The following is a 22,995-nucleotide window of genomic DNA, read 5'->3' as shown; positions in this document are numbered from 1 at the left end:
GTTCTACCTTTTCATTTTTTTTTTTTATATGTTGGCTATATTTTTGGGTCCAGCATTGTCCAATTGTTGAAATGCAACCTCCTCTTTCAATGCAGTTAATTTTATTCAACATTTTGGTTGTGTGGTTTTATCTTATTTAAGTTTAATTTTTAGCAGATATTTTATTATTTGTTTCAAATTCTGTTTTCTGAATAGTCTGGAGAATTAAAAGTTCATTGCTTTTGCGGCATAAAATAGTCTTAAAATGACAGTAATATCGTTTATTGCAATTATTTCTGGGACAGTATAACATTCAAAAAGTTTATAAAAGCACACGCATCTAAGCACATTTAACACTTGGTGCTGAAGAGTAGCAAAAGTGGAAAATATAAAAATAGAGTCCGCACACTAGACAATGTTCCCATGAACTTTTATTTCCCCCATGTGAACAAGTGCTGAGACACTAGCATTATTGTAGTAACCTGACCCCTCTGATCAGGTGTGTCACTGAACTTGTTTCGTGTCTGAAGAAGGGCTTGGCCCAAAACGTCATACATGGGGGTAATAAAAGTTTATGGAAGCATAATCTAATGCAGACTCCATTTTTGTATTTTGCAATGTATCATCCAACATCAAGTAGTTATGGTGACGCGTTACGTTAGTTATTGGTCGTCTCATCTAAGTCTTAAAATGTCAAACTATTTCTTTAAATAACCGATCACAATTGGTCAGCCTCATTTTCCATAATCCATAGATTTTCTCATGTTATCAACTCAGGGCATTATAAAACCATTGTGTCCTGATTCCTCAGACCCCTCTGCCCCGATTGCACAATGTAATATAGTTATGTAAGATAGTCATATGTCATCATCAGCTGCAGCAGCAATGGCAGCGTTGACTCAGCCAGGCAGACACTGACTGGAAGCTGCAGCATTAGACGAGTATTACAGTATTCAATCTTACAAAATTGAACAATCAGTTCTGATTTCCAAATAGAGACGGATCAAGTCATTCAGTCATGATGCACTCAGACAAATGGATAAGCTGCCAAGCCTCTTCCTCCACTATCGCCCTCCAGAGAGTTGCCTCCGCTTTTCTGACATGATGAATTTCTCAGGTCCGCTCCTGGCCAGAGGTTACAGCGAACGGAAGATGTGAAGTTGTGGAAGCTTAGCAGCCCACCCTGTTACAGCCAATCAGCGAGACAATGGATGAGCCTCCGATTCTCTCTTCAGACCAAACTGGTGTTGTGGAGGAGCAGGAGGGGTGTAGTGTATATGTGTGTGTGTACGTCTGGAGCCGTAAAGACAAAGAAGCGGCGCTGGGTTTGGCACAAGGAGGCGGAGAGTGATGGGTTCATTCTCGCATGAGGGGCGGGTGGGCACGGTAATGGGCACAGGAGAGGAATCCGTGCCAGCTCGTCGGTGTGCCTTTGTGTCTGTCTGTCTGTCAGTCAGTGTGCCGCTCTCACAGTCTGCCTCAAAACCGCAGGATGGATCAAACCTGGAAAATTGGGTCAGCCACAAATAAAGCAGAGTTGCGGAGAGCAGAGGCAGGAGGGGAGAGGAGGAAGAAGAGAATAGAGGCGAGAGCAGGGGACATCCATTTGAATTTGGAAGGTGGTGGGGAAATGTAGGGCATGCATATTTAAGAAAGCACTGCTGGAGAGAGGGGAGTATAATAGCTGGCAGTGAGTAGAATCACTCATGCAGATCTCTTGTCTGACTGATGGAAAGGGAATGAGACAGGGAGACTTCAAAGAAACGCTCAGGCTATTTATCTGACACACATTCTTATGTACTTAAGCTGTCAATTTGTATTTCACTGTAAAGCATCCTTCATATTTACTGGGTCAGTTTCTGCAGATCAGTCAGCAGCCAGGGTGTGGCAGCTTTGACTTTGATGACCAGAAGAGGGAAAATATACATAAATGAAGGATTGGCTGGCCAAAGTAGGACCAGTTGTTTGCTATCAAATAACATGCAAGGCTTTAATGTCCCATTTTTTACAAAAAAGTGTGACCCAAAATAAATTTAGCAATTTCTCCTAAATGGCTTAAATATAAGTAAATAAGTAAATGTCTCCAAGGTCAGTAGATCTTTGGAGACATTTGATATCAATTGCAGTAACGTTTGACTTGCAACAAAGATGTCTTTTTGCTACTGTTCCATCAACAGCTGCATGATTGTAGGAAACCAACATCACCTGTCCACATGACGTGAATAATACATTTGAAGGACAAAGGCCTATGTAGTGTGTCTGAGGCTGTGACTAACGATTATCTTCTTTGACGATTAAAATGTCAATCGATTCATTGTGTGGGCTATAAAATGTCAAATGGTAAAAAAAAAAAAAAGGTGATTGGTGTTTCCGAAAGCCCAAGATGACGTCCTCAAATGTCTTCTTTTGTCCACAACCCAAAGATATTCAGTTTACTGTATAGAGGAGTAAAGAAACCCAATCGTCAAAATAGCTGTCAACTAATCGATTAATCGTTATTGCTCTAGTACAGGCTACACAGGACTAGCAGACATGAACTACATCAGTAATATCTACCCAAATTATAGGCGAGTCGGTCAATTAGATATTTAAGTCGTCATGGATGACAATATATTGCCACGGCAGGGATTATGCCAGGTATGTTCCAGGTATGTTCTCTCACTATTTGTTAATTAAAACGACACGCAGGTTTGTCCTTAATTCTGCTTCAGTATAAATGTCTACATTTCAAATTCCAGCAGATAGAGTTAATATCTACCTTCCTGTGCTTGGTTCTGGTGATTCTTAAAGGTAGCAGATTTCCTCCCTTTTGATGTGAACAAAAAGTGTTTTCAGTTGAGTGACAGGCAGCGTCTTACATGGCACCTTTCAAGGATCCGACTGCTGAGGGATACATTTGCGTGAAGGAAAATGTTGTGCCAGAATAAACCTGACGTGTTTTTCTACATTTGAGCCGAGGCAATTTGTGCTCATCTTCCTCAGTGATTTCAGACATTTGGAGACCGTGTGGTGTTTTTTATATTAAATAAATTAGAGCATGTATAAATAACATGGTGTTTTTAAGAAGTCAAAACAAAATATCAGTCCGGAAGTATCCACAGTGAACTAAACTTGACTAGGTAAACGGAGATGTTGCCTCATATTGTGTAAAGGAGAAAAACAAAGAAAATGTATCTGAGCCATTCAACAGGGTCGTCTGCACAAAATAGACATGATAAAGCATTTAAAACATAGAGCCTTATTTTGTATCAAGAGAAATATGTTCACACATACATATAGAATCAGAAGTTGGTCATGTCAGATCTTTTATAGAGAGCTAATTATTAAGCCTGAAGTGGACAATTATTCTCCGTAGGATAAGATTAGAAGATAGGATAAGGATTGAGAGCCTCAGACGCACGGAGAGGTAGCTCGACATGCGTCATTCTTAATTACCAGACACACCCACGGTTTTCAATTGCCAGTGACACGCTGACATTGTTAGACTGACATTGTTTTGTGCAACCTCAAAACACCTGTTGTTGTGTCTGAAAATAGTCTGACTTTCTGATCGCATCAAGGAGCTGCTCATCCTATCCAAACTGGCCTGATCACAGACTTAAGAAGCAGCTTATGGATCACACACTGAGATTACACCTGTAAATTGTATTAGGGCTTCAGTATAGAGCACCATAGACATTGTTTGCCATGCATTCCTGAAGGAATATCAAATAAGTATTGTAGTGATTTATCTTTAAGTGTAATCTAGCCTTGACCTCCAAAAGTGGCTGTCATCCTGGCCTTTGGGAAACACTGATTAACATTTTTCAACATTTCCTTACATTTTTAGATCAGACCTCTAATCGATAAATCAAGAAAATAGTAGACAGATTAATAAACAATTAAAATAATATTAAGTTGCAGCACGAGTGAATTATTATTCTATTACAGGTATTTGTGGCTGTGAAGGGCAACATGATGTGATGGAGACTGTTTTGAGTCCGTTTTATAGTCGTGTTCTCTGAGACAAAACGGTGTAATAAATTTTTTTTTTAAAAATCAAAGTAATCTTTGGTTTATGTCACAGTATGACAATTAAAGATGCAACAAATTCATTCCCAGATTGTGAGCAATTATCTTAGCATTTAAAACAGTCAAATCTAACCAAATTAAAAACAACAAGAAGCAAAAAAAACACGACTAGATAATAAAGGTTTTGAAAGTAGTGGATGGGATTTGCCATGATTGTCACAGGCCTGTTAAATTAAAAAATTCTGTTTGGAATAATTTGGCAATAATTATAAAGGTGGGTTTTGTTTGTTGTTTGTTTAGGCAAAAGAAATAAATCCTTTTTTTTTTTTTTATTTGAATACTTCCTGAATGAACACTTGTACCATGGAGGAGAAGTCACAACTAGTAGCTCTGGCTGAATGTTTTGGCGGGTTATAACTTGGATGGGAGGGCAGCTCTGCGCTCCAGCTCGCTCCAGCTCAGTTTAACCCCTGAGGGTGCCAGTATTAAATCTGCACCAACATCTATCAACACCCACATAGACGTGACTTTAATGTGCCTGCTGTATTTAAGTGGTTTGGGTATCAGTTACTGATGTGGAAACAGAGTGTGTGTGTGTGTTTGCGCCTCGTCCCTCCGTCCTCTACACCTACACGCACATGCACACACACACACACACTCTCTATGCCTGGCCCACTGTGTTATCTGAAGTCCAGCCAGAGGTCTCGCCAAAAAGCCAGTTTGTACCCATGATGTGTGTCCCCTCCAAACCTGAGCAGCTGTTAAGAGACTTAGCTCCTCACACAGCTCTCAGCAGAAGTGGAACACAGTGGTTGTTGAGCTGTTCCCTAATACCCCTATGATTCATACTTGTTCTGTTCGCTTTCCCAGAATGCAGCTCTGTATGCCTCGCTGTGCTGAGGTCCTTGCCCTCGCCAACATTGTATCAGTGGATTACTCATCCTTCCACTGGGGCAACATACCGCTGTGTGTGTGTGTGTGTGTGTGTGTGTGTGTGTGTGTGTGTGTGTGTGTGTGTGTGTGTGTGTGTGTGTGTGTGTGTGTGTGTGTGTGTGTGTGTGTGTGTGATGATGGCTTACACAGTAATGACTTGTTTTTCAAGTGCTACTGTAGAACAAGCAGTAGAAACAGTGCTGCCGTTACAGATACAGAATTCAGATTAAGATTGTGGGGATCAGCATTCGGTTTGTTGAACATTTCAGTGTTTAAAGAGTTAAAACAGTCAAGTGGGATTCTTTTTAGAGTTTTAAAACCAGTAGTTGATTAAGCGAGGGTTCATGTGACAAAAAATCTGGAGACAATAGTTGTTTTTAAACCAAAATGCCACAATTTTTTTGTTTCCAATTTTAAAAAAAAAAAAAAAAAAAAAAAAAAGAAAGAAAAGAAAAAGGCAATATTAGCATACTTAGTCTTCTGTAATAGTAAACTAAATATCTTTCAGTTATGGACTGTTAGTTAGATCGGACACTATGTGTGTGTGATTGAGAGTCGAGCTCTCAGTGAGTAACGGTACACAGAAGTCAGGGTTAGTCAGTCCGCGTCCAGTTCACCACTCACTCCCTGAAACTTTCCCTCACAGCTGATATGAAAGCAGCCTGTGGATCCTCTAGCTCTTCTGAATTAGCCATAGCACATCACAGTATCCCTTTTCACACAGAGACTCCGCATTGTCTCCGCAACGGAGGTTCACCAATTCTCCGCCTTTGTTTGTTCGCACAGAACCAAGCAGCTCCGGCGTAAAGCTGCCCCAGTGTGTCAATTCGTACAGCACGCCGGTGTCCACCTGTTAATCATGTACCCGCTGACTGTTTAGAATCACATGGATGCTGTTAATGTGTTATGACCGAGATCCTGACCCTACATGCATCCTGTAAGGTGACACAGTTATGTTTTTCGCTCTAAATTACATAATTGCATAATCACCATCAGTAAACAGGACGTTGTCTGACTCTCTCACTCGCGGGGAGGGATGATGTTTTCTGGGGGAAAGTTCACATAAGTCTCGGTTGGGGGGGCTGACTGTTGCCGTGATTTTTTTCAAGACAGTAACTACAACAACACAATAGTGGAAGGAGACAAACACTTGGTGAGTTAAAGTTTTTTGCCGGGGACATGCACTGTTTTTCGGGCAGAAATGTGACGAAGAGTCGGTAGGACAGACAGGATGACACACTTCCCCACGTATAACTGCACTATTTTTTGCCAAAGACAGTACCAGTTGCTATGTTACTGTTGTTTGGTCATGTAATGTTGCTTTGTGGGACATTTCTCTTTATTTTGTTGAGTGAAGGATCTGTTTAGTTGTCAGACTGTGAACACCATCAGATCGACACACCCCCGCTCCGGGCCTCCGGCTTTTCCATTCACACAGACGCCGGCTCGCCTCTGCTGCGCCTCTGATACTACCTCCGGAGCGCATCAGAGCCACAGCGAAATTTCACCCCTCTCCACATCTGAAACTTTCACACAGAGGAGGATGCGGAGAATCGGCGCATGATCCCCGCGCTCAAAGGGCAGTGTGAATGGGGCTAGTGTCAAACAACAACCCAAACATGCACGCCCACTTCACTCATTCTGCGTACAAACCAGTCCAACACAATGAATTCCTTAGTGGAAAGTCATAAAGTCTGCGCTCTTATCTCCATTTTGAGTGATTACAGTGACACACCCGTCCATGCGATGGCAGGCTTTTCACCCCACCTTTTAGTGCAACAGCTGCAGTACAAACACTTTTGGTCAAATATGATTGGATAAGGTGTTCGTTCTATGCAGGAATCAAACTAGTTTGTACCGCTTCTTGTTGTTTGACCATTCAATAAGTGCTTTGGTTGAAACATACCGACGGCTTCAGAGGAGGCAGACCAATTAAAGGAGCGGTTTGATCCAACAACAGTTTTTGCTCTAGACCCATGTCCTTCTCACAGGTGCATACTTGGACGTCCTCGACACATTCCCCTCCCTGGTGTGTTTTTTGATTAGCAGCGTTGCATGAAAGCTGCCCTGGTCACTGAATGGCCTCCTCTATGGAATTTGCCAGCCGCTATCTAATCAGGTTTTCTCACTCTGTCCGACGCTATTTATCAACCAAGCTGTTGAGGACAAAACAGCTTGATCTCCCTGAAGCTTAATGGTGCAACTTACGTCTCTCCTTTAGTCATTGTTATTGTATAGTCTTTGTTCCAACACACAGCTGGCCTTTTGGTCAACCCTCAGAAGTTGAGATGAAGAGTTACAACATTATGCACACCGCTGGCCTCAGGATACGTGTTGCTATACTTAAAATATCCCACGCTTAGTTGATGTCTCGATGTTTTTGAAGTTAATGGACTGTGAAATAGGCTTAATGTGACTTCTCTGCATCTTCTTGACAGAGGCCTGGTTTTGAAATTCTGTCAGTGATCTTATCTTTTACATAATTTGTGTGTGCACGCCAGAGAAGTCACAGCAATATTACTTGTGTAGAAAAAGGCAGAGTTAAAAGGTATTTCTAACAAACGCAAGACCAGGCAAAAAGTTGTTTTTAAAATCTCGAGCAAACTAGGCTGCAAGTCTCCATCTGCTTTGTGATTACACAAATGGTCTTTTATAAGATTGACCTTTTGTGATTCTTCACATAATTGCGTTCCTTATATTCTGCACACTCGGTTTACTCATATAAAACTTTGTTGGCTGGCTTTGTTGTGGCTGTTGTGCATTGTCGTCGGGTTTGGTCGGTGGTCTGTATCCATGCCAGCTGGAAGGGGAAGCCAACACAGAGTGTCCTATCTTGTTTGCCACAGAGTGTGAATTGAAGAGTTTGCAAGCTATCTGGACAGAGAGGTGTGAAGAGGAACCCTGCCGACAGCAACAAACACCGCGCTTTCCAAAGTTCACGGGGCTGCAAAAAATATCATGCAACCCGTAAAATAGTCTGTCAGGATGACTTTGTAAAAAATTTGTCAACGCTGAGTGTGAAAGGTTAGAAAAACAGCAAAGGCAGCATGAGAGCAGACAAAGAGAGAAAGGTCAGTGATCTGGATGCTTGGATAAAGAAGATGCTTAAATTTATGACTTTAGCCCCCCAAAGACAGCAAGAGACTCCGGTTTCATCTTTCTACACAAACACAAACTCAAGCACATTAAATGAATCATATGTTTTTGTACTCATTGGGTAAGAACTCAGCATCATATTTACTTTTACTTTTACTTTTACCTAGTCTTGATTGTCAAACCTCCCCCCCTCAACTCACACACTGTTCCAACTCGTACTAATGTGGACATTACGTACCGAAAGACCAGTTCTCAGAAATCTCATCCTCCCCTCTCCTCCTCCGGCTATGACAACATCGTGCATTCTCTCCTCCATTGCCTATTCACACACTCGCGCGCAGGGTTAGAACAGGGGTTTCCGAAGAAAAATTACACCGTCCATCTTGCACTGAGTCACTTTTACAAAGCATGCTGTAATGTAGAGCAGCTGCAAACTGCTACTGGCACCAGGCCTGCACCTCATCAGAAGTAAATTATCCTTTCAACAAAACCGCCAACACTCGATGGAATGAAAAAATCTGCACAAATGCATTCTTTTCAGCTGTACTAAGTGATACCTTACACTGTGTTTGAAAGGACTGTGTAAAATATTATCCGCGTGTACTTCTAACATCACCTCTCTCCGCTGTCTGGCTGCAGACTACCTGGCGAAGCACGGCCGTCTCAGTGAGCTAGAGGCCAGGAGGAAGTTCTGGCAGATCCTGTCGGCAGTGGAGTATTGTCACAACCGCAACATTGTCCACAGGGACCTGAAGGCGGAGAATCTGCTGCTGGACGGCCACATGAACATCAAGATTGCAGGTACCGTACTCATAAACTCATTTATGAATGACTGCATTTAGTTTTGATCCATCGCCTGCCATGATCTCAGTGCTGGTATAGTCCAGAAATGTCTTAACTACCTGTCCAAGCCATTTACACAGTGTTGAGAAGTGGTCAGCGGTTGCTTGCAAGATATCTGATGGCTGAAAGATGCCATAACAGAATCCAAAGGCTTGCTCTACCTTTATCAAAACTGATCAGAGGAGATCAGAAACCCCTCCCCAGTGACCCCTAGCTTTAATTTTGAGAAAGAAACCTTACGGTAGAGGACAGAGAGGGGAACGGACCCTGAGGCAGAGATTTGAGACTAAGCTGGAGGTCTGTAGTACAAGCTTCAAAGTGTGATTATTAAGCAACTGGCATTTAGAGCCAACTAGTGAGAATGTCACCCTACCGCTGTTTCCCAGAGTGGAGAAGGGGAGGGTGGGAGGGGATGAGGGTGGTGGGAGGGAAGGCTTTGGCTTTAATTGGAGGAGGAGGAGGAGGAGGAGGAGGAGGAAGAGGAGGTGATGATATGGATTGGCTGCTTTGGAGTGGTGGATGAGAGGATGAAGGGAGCGTGATAAGGAGCGATGCATGCAAGGCAGCAGGGCTGCAGCTGTGACAATGCTCTGAAAGAGGCCGAGGGTTATCTCAGGCTTTATTCAGAGATACTGATACTAAAATCCATCTAAGGTGAGCTGATCACATGAGGGTGGCTATAAATATAGGTGTGAAAGGATACCAGACACACTGAACATGTGTGCTCCAGGGAAAATGGCCTCTTATCCTCAAAGGACTTCACACATTCTATTATGCACTCCAATAGAATAAAACCATTGTTTATTGATCTGATAAATGTTCCTTAATGTGGGTAACATGACAGTTCACATTCATTCGAGGCAAAGCCAGTGTTCAGTAGCTTTTATTTGTTCTAAAAGGTCAAACCAGATAAGGACGAATTAGAATGAACTATACAATAACTGATAGAGAACCGAGTGTTTCAGCTGCCTCATTCTGCATCATCCCATCTACTGTTTCTCAGAAGGGTCCAAGATGATAACCTTGAGATGTTATTACCCCAGCAGTAATTTTCACAAACAGGTCTGACTCACAGCCGATTGTCCGCACGGTAGATTAGATTTGAAGCAGGAAAACAATGAACAGAACATTACCTGGCTTGTGATTAGAAAAAAAATGTCTCTTGGGAGGACATCGGCAGGAAGGTACGTTCTGTACTGCTCTTATACACAACATGCTCAGACAAGTTAGGCAGACAGTAAAGAAGTTTTGATGGGTACATGGGCCTGTCATGATAACTAGGTTGTTTCTCATCATATTTTGTCTCATCAACTTACTGATATATAAGCATATCCTCAGACACGAGACAAAAAAAAAATAGATTGTCATTGGCAGTTTATTGCCTGTTAAGCGCAGTTTTTGCTTCATATATGTTTTGTTTGTATGGTTTTATTTGAATTTTTAATTAATTTATTTTGAATATTTACATCTGAATATGCTTCATAATTAGTTCATTGCTCTGTAAAAGGGTGTCATTGTCAGAGGCATAAAATGGTCTCATAAAATGGACCATAATATCCTCCATCGCAATCATTTCTGGGAAACTGTATCGTCAACAAAAGTAGTTACCATAAGAGGCCTATGGGTACATATCAGATTTGTACTGTACATTGGAAAGACAGTCCTCACATTGTCTTGAATGTATTTGTAACATTGGTGTCATTGTCTCTCTGTTCATGTAGATCTAATCTGCATTTAGAGCTGCTGGTTATTTTCAACATCATTTAATGTGTTGATTATTTTTAGACCATTAATTGTGTAGCAATTTATTCGGTGTAGCAATTTATATTAGATCCTTGAGATCTAAAAAATGCGAGCTTCTGGTCTTCTTTACTGCCTTTGTTGGCACATTTCTGCATATCTTGGCATTTTAGCGCCACCTGTAGATCAGTGGAATAGCAGTGTGACACCGTTGGCAGGACTGTGTGTGGACGACAACTAGAGCGGGTACCCACTCCGCAGGTTACTTTTTAAATGCAAATCGGGCTACAACTAACAAAAAGAAATGATTGATTAGGGTTTTTTGTCTATAAAATGTCTGTCACATTTTTTCAGAGCATTGTATATGTATTTTGTTTGTGTTGAGTGCACATTAATTTAGTGAAAAGCACCATGTAAGCACTATATATAATAAAACAATAAAGGACTTACACTAGATTTGAAATCTTCTTTAAATTAAAGGCAAAAAAATTAAGACTCACCTTTTTAATCTTGCTTTAAAGTCATACACATATCCTCACTTTTATTCAATCTTATTGATTTTTAAAAAGATTCTTGACAGCTTTCTTATAAATCCACCCTATTGTATTTTGTTTTATTCAACATTTTTCAATGCAATTGCTTTCGGGATAGACTGATTATCGGGGCAGCTATTTAGCATTTATCAGATTATCAAAATCTTTATATTTTGTGTCCGGATGTTGGCAAAGTAAATTCATTTAGAGATGCGATACTTGTTGTCTCACTCAATGCCCTGCTCACAGCTCCATCTGAGTGGTTACACGTCACAAGTAATAGCCTGTCAACACTGAATAATCTGAATCTGTAATAGTAATTAGTAACTAAAGTTATCAAATAAATGTAGCGGAGTGAAAGTATAAAATAGCAAAAGATCATAAATCATAAAATTGTACTTGAGTGCAGAAGTTGAGTAAATTATACTTATTAAAAAAATTTGGACACGAAGACATTCATTTTTACTGCAAATGTATACCGGTTCCATATAACGGATATCGGTCTCCTCAATTACTAATAATCGGTATCAGCCCTGAAAAAAAACATATTGGGTGATCTCTAATTTGTTTAAATGTTCTAAATGTTTAATAAATCCTTATTTGTATTACACCGTTCATACATACCTAACACTGTAAATGTAGAATTTGGATGTAAAGCACTTTGAGCAGCTTTGTAAACAAAATTTCTATTAGTTCTCTGTTTCAACAATCCTTTTAGCACTAGTCTGAAAATTATGTCCAAACCTACGTGTCTATGCTGCATCATGCTTCTGGGTTTTTTCCTGCGGTCCTGATGTCTCCCTGTTTTTTAAAGGCCACCTCTGGTCGTTCTGTACGGAGCTTAACCAGGCAGCGGTCAGTCAAAGAAAGGTCATGCTAATGGTGGCTGCAGAGGAGAGGGGAACCGCAGCAGCGGGGGGTGCCCTTCATGTTTTCACTTCAAACGGCCCCTTTACTTCAAGTTGGCAGATTGAAGGGGATGGAAAGAGAGGAGGAGAAATAACGGAAAACAAAAGCAAGTTGCTGGATCAGAGGATGAGCAGAGGGCAGTCCTTTGTGGCTTAGCAGCAAAATATACAGTCAGTTACACGTGTTAGGTTGTGTCGGGATTCTTATAAACAAAGCAAAAATGGTCTCAGAGAACCGAGAAATCTGATATGTCATATATTGTCTCAAATCTCCGGTCTGTTTCTGTATATAACATTATTTGAATTTTTCAAGGGTGAAACCATCCACAGAGTGATGTCATTGAAAGTGTACCGAACCCTAAAGGTGTTTCATGCTCTATTAAGTGATGTAGAAAGTACAAACAGTCTCCAGATCAAGGACACCTGTTGGAGAAACGGTGTCTAATTACTTTGTAGATACACATCTATAGGAATAGAAACGAATGAAAGCCAGCAGGGTCGGACAATATGTTGATATACAATACACTGTGTAACAATAGTATATAGAATAGAGACTGGTTGTCTGGTTTTCTTCCCCGTGGCTACTCCATCATTATCTCTGGTTATATTGGTTTATTGTTGTCTATGTTGCAAATCAGTGAGCAGGACTTCTTTCCGGCTTTACTTCAAATACAGGATTTTTTGCAACATTGTGTTGGAGGACATCAATATGTCAGGCATTTAATTTACTGAATGACCCTTTAACAAACATCCCCATTGAGCTTCCTTTTTTGACCTTGAAAAAAGCAGTTGACTGAACAGTCTCGCCTCAGGGTCCATCTTGTAGCTGTTCTGCAGCTTTTGATCATATTATGTGATTTTAAGGCCCCTAGAAATGTGTTGGCTCTGGTGCAAATTGAATCATAAATATTTAATGTTACAATCAAAGTACAAATTTTGGAGAAAGAACTACTCAGGTGTTTCAGTTTAACACTTGAAAGTGTATAAATTGAATTAATTGTCTTTTTAATATCCTTAAAAGGTGCTCAGAGGTACATGACATCAGCTTTTTACAACTGATCCTCAACTCAGAAAAACATACAGATATCTCTCATGTGAAACCACCAATGTTCATGTTGGACTTTCCTCATGGGTAAGAAGCTGATTGAAAAATTATGTTATCAGGGCCTTTAAATCTTTTACCTGATCTTTCTGAAAACAACGTGTGTAATGGAGGTATCACAAATGAACAAAAACATATATGGCATATTAGATGTTGCCCTCACCTAGCAAGCATTGGAACCAAATATATGCCAAATTCAGTAGAATCAGCCTCAGGTTAAGGTAAATATTTGAGATTAAACTATGTACTTTTACTTAATAGCAGCCACTGTAGGAACATGTGACACTTATGTGGTAATGTTAAATTAAGTTCAGGAATATCTATCTAAAGTTTTCTAACATTAGCTAACATTAGCCACTATAAGCTACTCATCATATCAGACCAAGTAAGGTTGTAGCGACAAGGATTTTGTGGCCATGACTCAAGAAATCACACGTTGATTATGAAAAATGTAACACTATTTTGTAATAGGTTTTAATGATGAAGCGATGGCATTTTATCTGCAAAACGTCAAAGGTCAACATCACTGTGGGATCATAATGTTCCGCAAAAAGACTTTCTGACCATTATTCAACATGACTCATAGATCTTCTGTGCTGCCAGGTTGAAGTATTGAGGGTCGAATGGTGTAGTTGTTGCACCACGTGATGAAACTTCCTTTTAAAAATAGTTTCTAAATGACGACAGCATGTTTCTCACTGGAAATGAATCACTTGAATCATACTTGTCAGTATATTAATAACTTCCATTTTAACAAACATCACACTTATTATGTTTTTATTAAATTCCTTCAAAGACTTCACTACAGACATGGATGTAAACTCCCACTCAGTTTGGTGGAGGCATACGACTGTGTGGTGGTAATTCTAGGTTATAAGAAATGTTGGATACCTGAAGCATTTGAGCATACAAGACAATGAGGAATAAAAAGTTTTTAGATGTTGACAAGTGTGGAAAAAAGAGAAGAAACGAGATCGCACAAGAGCAGGAGGGAGAAAAAGCCCCCCGAGCTGCAGCCATAACTATAAAAATGGTCGTTCCTTATTAGAAATGACACGGTAACATTTTTGACTGCTGGATGCTGCAGCATGATGATATCACTCATACACTCGTGATAATCACACACACAAACACAGTTTTATAAGCCGTTTGCTGGAGTGTATTCCAGTGTGACATGTTTGGGCTAATATTATGCTAATACTTTTGTGCGCAACACACACACTCCCCCGCCCCGCCCTTCCCGACGAGTTATGAGTTCTGTTTAGTAGCCTGCAGTGTGCCGGAGCGTTTGACGTCAACCAGTCTGCTCAGTATTCAGCTCCATGAAATGGGTCACAGCTTCTGACGATAAACCAACTGCACTGCTCCGCTCTGCTGCGCTGTGCCTGCATCTCACATCGCACCTTCACAGCAGCATCAGACGGTAAACATACTTGTAATAAACCCCTCTGTGGCGCTCCACTTTAACCTCCACTTTGCCTAAGCCACACCTGCCACTACCTGCACTGCAGTGATTAAATGGCGTGAATGCATGGACTCACATTCACTCTTTTCTTTTCAGCTGGAGTCTGCACTGTGCTAATCTCTAAAACCTCATTCCTACATGTATTTTCCAGTGAGCTAGTATTCCCTGCACCTTTTTACAGTCGAAATTCAGCAAATTCAGTCGAGTTTCAGCATCATTGTCGTCATCTGCAGCCCTATTTTTAAAGCAGTTTTGGAGCATTTTTGCCTTCCTCAGCCAGAAATGGATGTTGCAATCATAGTAAACAGTAGTTAAGCTCAAAAGCATTAGGCCTCCAGATACCTACACGCCCTAAATTATTTTGAACAGTAAGACAATGGTGCGGTGGCCCTGAAGGACAGACACAAGATTTCACAAAACACAAGATTTCACCAAACACAAGTACATTTCTTGAAACACTTGTGAAATGTTGTGTTTTGTGAAATGTCATTGCGTTTTCTGTAATGTTGTGTTCTGACCTTCATGGCCACCGTACAATGGACAATAAATAAGCCAAATAATTTTAGTATTTATGGAGGAAAAATGACCATTACACTGGCATCCTGCCGTTTTATACACTTGCCAGTTTATTAGGTACAGTCCTGCAATAAATCCATTATAATTTTCAATTTTTATTGAAACTGTTTTACAGAGGGGTGTCGATGATCATTTTTGGTGGATGTTTGTGGCACTGTTGAGCTGTATTGCATTATACTGACGTGTGTTTCTATTATTTTGTCCACTCCTGCAGTCTAGACTAAATATGCATATAGCGTAGACTGTGTCTGGTTAATTGTAAAGGATGATGATTCAGAGCATCATCCTTTTCAGAGAGAAGGTAAAGGAATCGGTTTCACATTCTCTTACTCCCTCACACACTGCTTAGTTTGTGCATGTGACGTTTGTGTGTCTTTGTGTGTGTGTGTGAACCCACATCACCTCCAGCCCTATTATGTAAGACAGATTTTTTTTTTATCAGTGTTATTTATTTGTTTTGCAATACAATTTTTCTGTTTATGTAACTGTTTCGAATTATGGAAAAAGGGTGGGGGTGGAGGGTTAAGTGAGCCCGATTGTCTGCTCTTGTTGCTGTCAGGTCCCATGATGCCATCACAGGGTACCGGTGATAATAAACTAACTAAGTATGGAATATTTTTTCTTATCTATCATCAGTTGATTTACTTTGTTGTTGAGCCTTAACACAACTGGTCCCAGTCACAAGTTCAAGAACTTCTATTTACGATAGTAATGAGGCAGAGGAAAAACATGAGGGATTCATTTCTGAGAAGTAACTTAGAAATTAAGAGTCAATTATCAAATAGTCGGTAATTAATTTCCTGTTGATCAGTAAGTAGCAATTCTTGTAAACTCAAATGAGGAGGGAAGACAAAGGATCATTTACTGGAGAAGGTTTGAGAAGGAAGTGATAGAAAAAAGGGGGCTGGCAGAGTAATTGCAGACACTCTAGTTGGCTCTGTGTAATTTGGCAGATATTCCTGCAGCTTTTAGTTGGATTTTAATGAAAGGCAGACATGAACTTTTCAGCGTTCTCTGTGTGATTTTATGCGAGTGTAAGTTCTCTCTCCTGTTCCTCTGAGGAGTCGAATCAGACAGACAACTAATCTGAGCGTAGCGTTGATGACCTCATGTCAGTCTCCAGGGGAGGTTACCTCATACAAAGCCCCATTTCCTCAACATACAAATATGTGGATCACACATTACGTTATGCAAAACCTGCAGACCCCTTGGAGACAGTTACGAATGACATAACTCACCTGTTGTTCTGGACATTTTCTTTGTCCACTTCAGCACATCAGCAGCTGTATTATAAATATCACCGTGTGCCTGACCTCTTCCCTTTTTACAGTCACAAGTCATACTTACAGTTGGAGGTTGCCTTTTTGCATACAGCACCATGTTCACAGCAGATTTTGGAAGGGTCTAATGTTTGATTGGGCCTAATGATTCATTATCTTTACTTTACTTCCCCTGGTGTTCTTTCCTGTGTAGATTTTGGATTCGGGAACTTCTTCCAGCCCGGGGAGCCTCTGGCCACGTGGTGTGGCAGCCCGCCTTACGCTGCTCCAGAGGTCTTTGAAGGCCAACAGTATGAGGGCCCACAGCTAGACATCTGGGTAAGATGAGTGATTGCATCACCACTATATTTTTAATCATCTTTTTTCCAAATACAGTGACACATGCATTGAATTGAGATATGGATCTTTTTCCTTGCTGCAGTTTTGCTTCGACGTTTACATTACTAAGCTACAGGAAATGAGCTGATGCAATTCATTTTTGAGAAATTACATAAATCTAATAATAGAAACAAAGTGTGAATGATTCAGTCAGCAGATTTGTTCCTGTCACATGATGTTTCCCAACCACAGTTTTTAACCAGCCTATTGCAATCGTCTATCATATTTTTACATGTTTTCATATGTGTGAAAGACCATGTATTTATGTGTACCGTATGTAAGGTTGTGAATGCAAACAATAATCTTAACCTAATTTACAGTGTTGTAAAAAAGTACCCAAAAGTCATAGATAGATATATATGATATTGTGTTAAAATATGGTAAAAGTAAAACTCACCCATGTGAATAGTACTGTAGTAAAAGTCTTTAAGTATCTGATATTAACTTGAATATCAAAAGTCATTTTCTGGTAATAAATATACTTGTATCAAAGTACATATTTACATGCAAGTATATAATGTATATATCAGGATTACAGTGTCAAACATAATTGGGATTCAAAATACTATCCCAGTAACCATCAAAATGGCACAAAAAACATACTGGAATTACTTTGACACACATCCTGTTTTTGTGAAAAACAGAGAGGAATCTTAAATAAGTAATCATAAATTACAAGATCATCCTGCACAAATAAAGGATAAATAAATGGTGATAACCTCATGTTGTTTTTTCAGTTTGGAATCTGTAGTATTTACACTCAGGATACAATGTGCAGGCCATGCCTTCATCAATAATGACAAACAGTTTTTTCATCCGTCATTCACGTGAGGTGTGTTTTTATCACATCCCAACCCTGACTTTATACTGTGGCTTCATCAATTATTAGTCTGGACGATTATCGAATCTGATATTTAGCATTTTCCTGATTATTAAAATCCTTTTTTTTTTTTTTTTTTTAATCCAATTGGACAGAAATAAATTACTTTAAAAATGTGTTGCTTTGGCTCAGCTGCCGCATGCAATCTGCAATATAAGTAATTTTAGTTGAATTTAGTCAAGTGGAAGCATAGAGTGGCAGAAAATGGAAATACTCAAAATTGTTCTCAAGTACAGCACTTTTATATGCCATCATGCTTACTTACATCCAGTCACTTCTGATTGATTTATCTCCTGCCCTGACCTTGTTCTCTGTATGTGCATGTATTCACGTTCACAGAGTATGGGGGTTGTGCTGTATGTGCTGGTGTGCGGCGCGTTGCCCTTCGACGGGCCCACTCTGCCTGTGCTTCGACAGAGAGTCCTAGAAGGAAGGTTTCGCATCCCTTACTTCATGACTGAAGGTAAGGAGAGACTCTCTTGGATATTTAACACAAAATAAGATGAGAGACTGTGCCAGCTCCCACCCCTCTGTACCTCACATTCCTGTAAATGTACACGCATGCGGTGTATTTGTGAGACACCCTCCAGTCTCCTTTATATCACAGTATGCAGTCGAAGAGGTGAAAATGGCGTGAAAATTCCCATTCGCTCACACTTTCCTATTTCAGTCACCATACATATATTAATGTAAGCGGCAGACTCTCTTGTGGCTGCACCCAGTCAGAGGGTCATTTCATTAACAAGAGAGTATTCCGCTCATTTGATTGGATACAGGAGGAGAGGCTCTGTCATTGTCCTCTGTAATGTGTGTACGTGCGTCAGTGTGCATGTGTGTGCGCGCAAGCCGCAGGGTGAGTCAGGTTGGCTAACTGTCTCAAAGCAGCCCTGCTGTTAGCGGCTGTGCTAGCTAGCTGGCAGCAGATTAAGTCCAGAGCTGGAGCTGTTTATGTAACCTGGGGAAGAGCCAGTGACGCCTTCCAGCAGCTCGCCTGTCTGTCTCTCTCTGTGTGTTTGCACGTCTGTCTGACTCATGCTCTCTATCTGTGAGACATCTTCCTGTCCGTCTGTGGCCCTGTCTGTTCCTCTTGTCTTGTTTCTCTGGATCCCATCTGCAAGTCTGTAGCACTTTCTCCACAGGGGGTGTGGTGAGAGAGTCGACCAGATTTCTTTTTTTCTCTGTTCAGGACCTTGAAACAGTTAAGACATAAGGGGAATGTAGGAGTGTAATGTCAGCTCCGTGGCCAAACTGACACTCAAACCCGTCTCCCCACCCCCAGTCCAGCCCCTGTTCCCCGAACAAGGGGAACAGAGTGTGCCGATTTCTTCATCCATCTCATCTGCTCTTGTTTCTCCCGCCGGCCAGCGCTGTGGTGCACAGCACAGCCTTGCACCGCACAGTAAACTCTCACTACAGCATATCTCAGCACTATGATGTGGTGCGGTGTGGTCTACTCCCAACTTACTGATTTGATAACAACAGTAGATTTTTTTCTTGTGTCTCCCCTGCTGTTGCATGTTGCACAGGCTGTGGTGGATAGTTGAACAGAATAGCCTGGAGTCATGTTATCCAGAACAAACAGCCCAATTCCTGAGTTTGTATCTTTATCTGTGCATGACACATACAGCTGAAACTCAGTGCAGATTGCAGTTTAAAGCATCTACCGATATTCTTTTGATTAATCCATGAATCATTTGGTCTAGAAAATGTCAGAATGTTTTTTTAAAATGCAAATGCACAGGTTTCCAGAATTATCTCAGATTGCTCATTATGTCCCAAAAATACTCAAGTCAAGTGTTGCTGCAACAAACAATTAATTTAATTATTTATTAATCTGACGATTGTTTTTACAATGAAAACTTGCTCATAACATTTTCTCAGAGCCCAGAGTGATGTGCTCCAGTTGCTTCTTTTGTCCATTCAAAAGTCCAAACCCCAACGGCTCTTCATTTGCTATCATAAATTGCAAAGAAAGGTTGCAAATCATTACATTTACAAAGCTACAATCAACAATGAAACAAAATTCTCAAACCAAGTTTAAGTATAAAGGCGACATTTTATGTAAAATGTAGTGATAGTGATATATTTGATTTTGTCACCCAGTCGTAGCATTTATGAAGTCCTTAAGAGGAGATTTAAAAAATATCAAGATAAATGATGTGTATTGCGATATAGCCTCTAAAATATCCCAATATTATTTTAAGGCCATATCACCTCGCCCCACAACTGATCCAACCACATTGCACACCGAAACAAAACTGGGTGTGAAATGTGTTGATGTTTAAATTGCAGCTTGTGTTTCATTTCATTCATTAAATGTCTGTGTGTGGTGTTACGCTTGTGTCCACAGTCATACATGATGATTATATTTTATATCTGCCAGTTATAGTCTGTTGTTTTTGGGCTCCTTTGTCTTGTCAAATAAATCAAATAAGTCAGCCTCAGTACCCACTCTCTGCGCTTCAACTTCTCACCACACACTGCTGTTCTCCTCGCTTGGTGCAACTCTACACCACTGGGACATTACAAGTGTTAACTGGGATAGTTTTGTGGTTAAGTCACGGCGGTGTAACGTACCGGCTGAGAACGGTGTGTCAATCAATCAGCCAGAGAAGCTAGAAGGTTATGCAGCGGCGACCTCTTTACATACTCAGAGCTTCCCTTGTGGTTAGTAGCTTTGAAAAATGTGCCCAGCTTCGGCTGTTGCTATAAACACGGGTGTAGCAACGAGCAGAGCCCCGAGTATGTTGTGGGTCAAACATATTTCAGTGTATTGTATTTGAAGCAGGTTGTAACTTAGCAGCCGCACAAGCTGCTAAGATGCCACAGCATGGCATTAAAGTGCAGCGAAGGGCACAGTGGTTATGCATGTAACAGGGAAAGAAAGTGAAACCGGCAGGCATGAGGTAGAAAAAGATGTGATGTAAGCAGACGTTAGTGGATCAGCAGGGCAACAGGGAGGAATGTGAAGCAGGGAGTTCATGTTGGCAGTCAGGTCCTTGGGCTTATAAACTGCTGAGGTCTCTCTACTACCACCGAGATGGAAGACAGGATATCTGCGAAAGGATTTTAAGATCAGAATGAAAACTCAAGGTCAAGATGATGATTTAAAAACTATATTCCAGGGTTTAGTTGTTGAAACGACACCTGTTTTGCTTTAAGACTGCCGCATCAGGGTATACGGGTAAAGATGCCGTGTGGCGGGCAGGAATGCAGTGCAGGCGGTAGGGGTGCAGGCAGGCCAGAGCAGCACAGCCAGGGGAACTGTAATCCTGTTAAGAACCCAGCTGTGTCTGACGTCAAACTCATCTAGCCACTAACTAGAGGTGAGGAGCTCTCATTAGGAGGGGAGGAAAGTAGAAAAGAGTGTAGCTGCGCAGCTCAGAAGTGACAGCAAAGGAAACTGAGAAAAGAATGTTACAGATTTTAAGCTCCTGAATGTTATTTCTGCCCCACTTCATCTGGGCTGCTTTGACGGGGCTTAATTTGCTTCATCATAGGTTATACAAGAGGTGCTCATCGTTATCAAACATAAACAACCGAATCCTTTTTGTAAAAACCAAAGTATGAAATGCTTTTTAAAAGAAAAACGTCTCACATCCTCCTGTGATTGTTCTTTTCACCCAGACTGTGAGCACCTGATCCGCAGGATGCTGGTCCTGGACCCGTCGAAGCGTCTGTCTGTGGCCCAGATCAAGGAGCACAAGTGGATGGCTCTGTACGTTCCTGTACAGAGGCCGGTTCTGTACCAGCAGCCTCTGTCTGCTGAGGGCGAGGCAGGCGTGGGAGAGTACAGCGAGCAGGTCCTTCGCCTGATGCACAGCCTTGGTATCGACCAGCACAAGACTATAGAGGTGAGGAGTTAGCTTTATGTATTCAACAAGAAGTATAAACTAACAGAGAACCAGTTTTACCATGTGCACTTAAGCTGAATGGTGAATCTGACTAAGCCGTGCAGCTGATTTAAAATAAATAAACAGATACAAGTTGGATAAAAATCTGTGGAATAAGACCTTGGGCAAGTGGAGGCATGCGGCCATCCTTGAGCCTTACTCTTTCCCTATCTGAGAATCTCATTGTTGCCGACTGGATGAGCCAGTGGGAGAAAGTAACAAAGTACTTTCTGTGAAGTGTTCCCTTTTCCCCTAGTAAAATATATGTGCTTTATTCATCCCAAAGGGCAATTGCAGCATTAGCTAAGTCACACATGAATCACAAAACAAACAACATAATGACTGAAACTGGAAGAAAATTCTGTAATAAAAGCCCATATCCAGCAGTTAAAAAAGAAAAGTTGATGAAAACTTTGTCTTGATAGATATGAAATCAGATGTTATAAATATGAGATCAAAATTATGAGATAAATTATGACCCTCTCTCATAATTTTGACTTTTTTTTTTAACCGTTGAATTTTTTATCTCAATTCTGACTTTTTATTTTCATATTTATGACTTCTTAGCTCATCATTTTAACTTTTTATCTCATCATTTTGACTTTTTATCTCATATTTATGACTTTTGTCTCAAAATTATTACTTTTATCTCTGTTTATTATTAGTTTTGACTTTTTATCTCTGCTGTAGTGATCAATTAAAAACACTTTTAATTGGGAAACTAACTACAATATTCAGCCAAAATATAACAATGTGCTCGGAAAATAAAGGGAAATATATCGACTCTTTGATTGAACACTGCCGAAGTCAAAATACTGATGAAGATAAAGTTTTCAAAAGCGTCATTGATCCGGCACCGTGGAAACTCACTTGTTACAGCAGCTCAAGAATCAGATGCAGAGAGATAAGAAAGCGATAAAGTGATAGAACATTGCAGGCATATTTTTAATAGGCACGTGGTGTGTAGTATCCTAAAACACATTTATATGCAGTACATTCTGTGTGCCGTCTTTTCTTTAAATATATCTATTTCTTGTATTTTAAATCTATACGCTGCTCTTTAGTAATTCCACAGAGGGAAAAGAAATATGGAATTATCTCAGCGTGCATTCAGAGCTGTCACAGTTAAGTCAGGTGTGCTCCAGTTGTAACTTCAATTACCGACACCACCGTTTGTTATGTCTGTCATCCTCCAGTCTCTGCAGAACAAAAGCTACAACCACTTTGCTGCTATCTACTACCTGCTGGTGGAGCGGCTCAAGGCCCATCGCTGCAGCTTCCCCGTCGAACAGCGGCTCGACGCCCGCCAGCGACGACCCAGCACCATCGCCGAACAGACTGTGGTCAAGGTAACCGCGGGGTTACGAGGTGGTTCGTT

At 40.8% G+C, this 22,995-nt stretch overlaps 1 protein-coding gene across 1 annotated transcript in view; it reads left to right on the top strand.

Annotated features, from left to right (window-relative positions):
- The window catches only part of sik2b (salt-inducible kinase 2b), a 48,466-nt gene that overhangs the window by 14,214 nt on the left and 11,257 nt on the right, over nt 1-22,995 (top strand). The window contains exons 4-8 of the mRNA XM_084351113.1: nt 8,659-8,820; nt 16,660-16,784; nt 18,064-18,187; nt 21,352-21,578; nt 22,814-22,966. Coding sequence (XP_084207239.1) covers nt 8,659-8,820; nt 16,660-16,784; nt 18,064-18,187; nt 21,352-21,578; nt 22,814-22,966 — 791 coding nt within the window. The remainder of the gene's footprint in view (nt 1-8,658; nt 8,821-16,659; nt 16,785-18,063; nt 18,188-21,351; nt 21,579-22,813; nt 22,967-22,995) is intronic.

This window comes from Pagrus pagrus (assembly GCF_965226575.1).
Source record: "Pagrus pagrus genome assembly, chromosome: 4".
Lineage (NCBI taxonomy): Eukaryota > Metazoa > Chordata > Actinopteri > Spariformes > Sparidae > Pagrus > Pagrus pagrus.
Note: the sequence above shows the minus strand (reverse complement) of the source record. Positions and strands in the feature narration are given on the sequence as shown.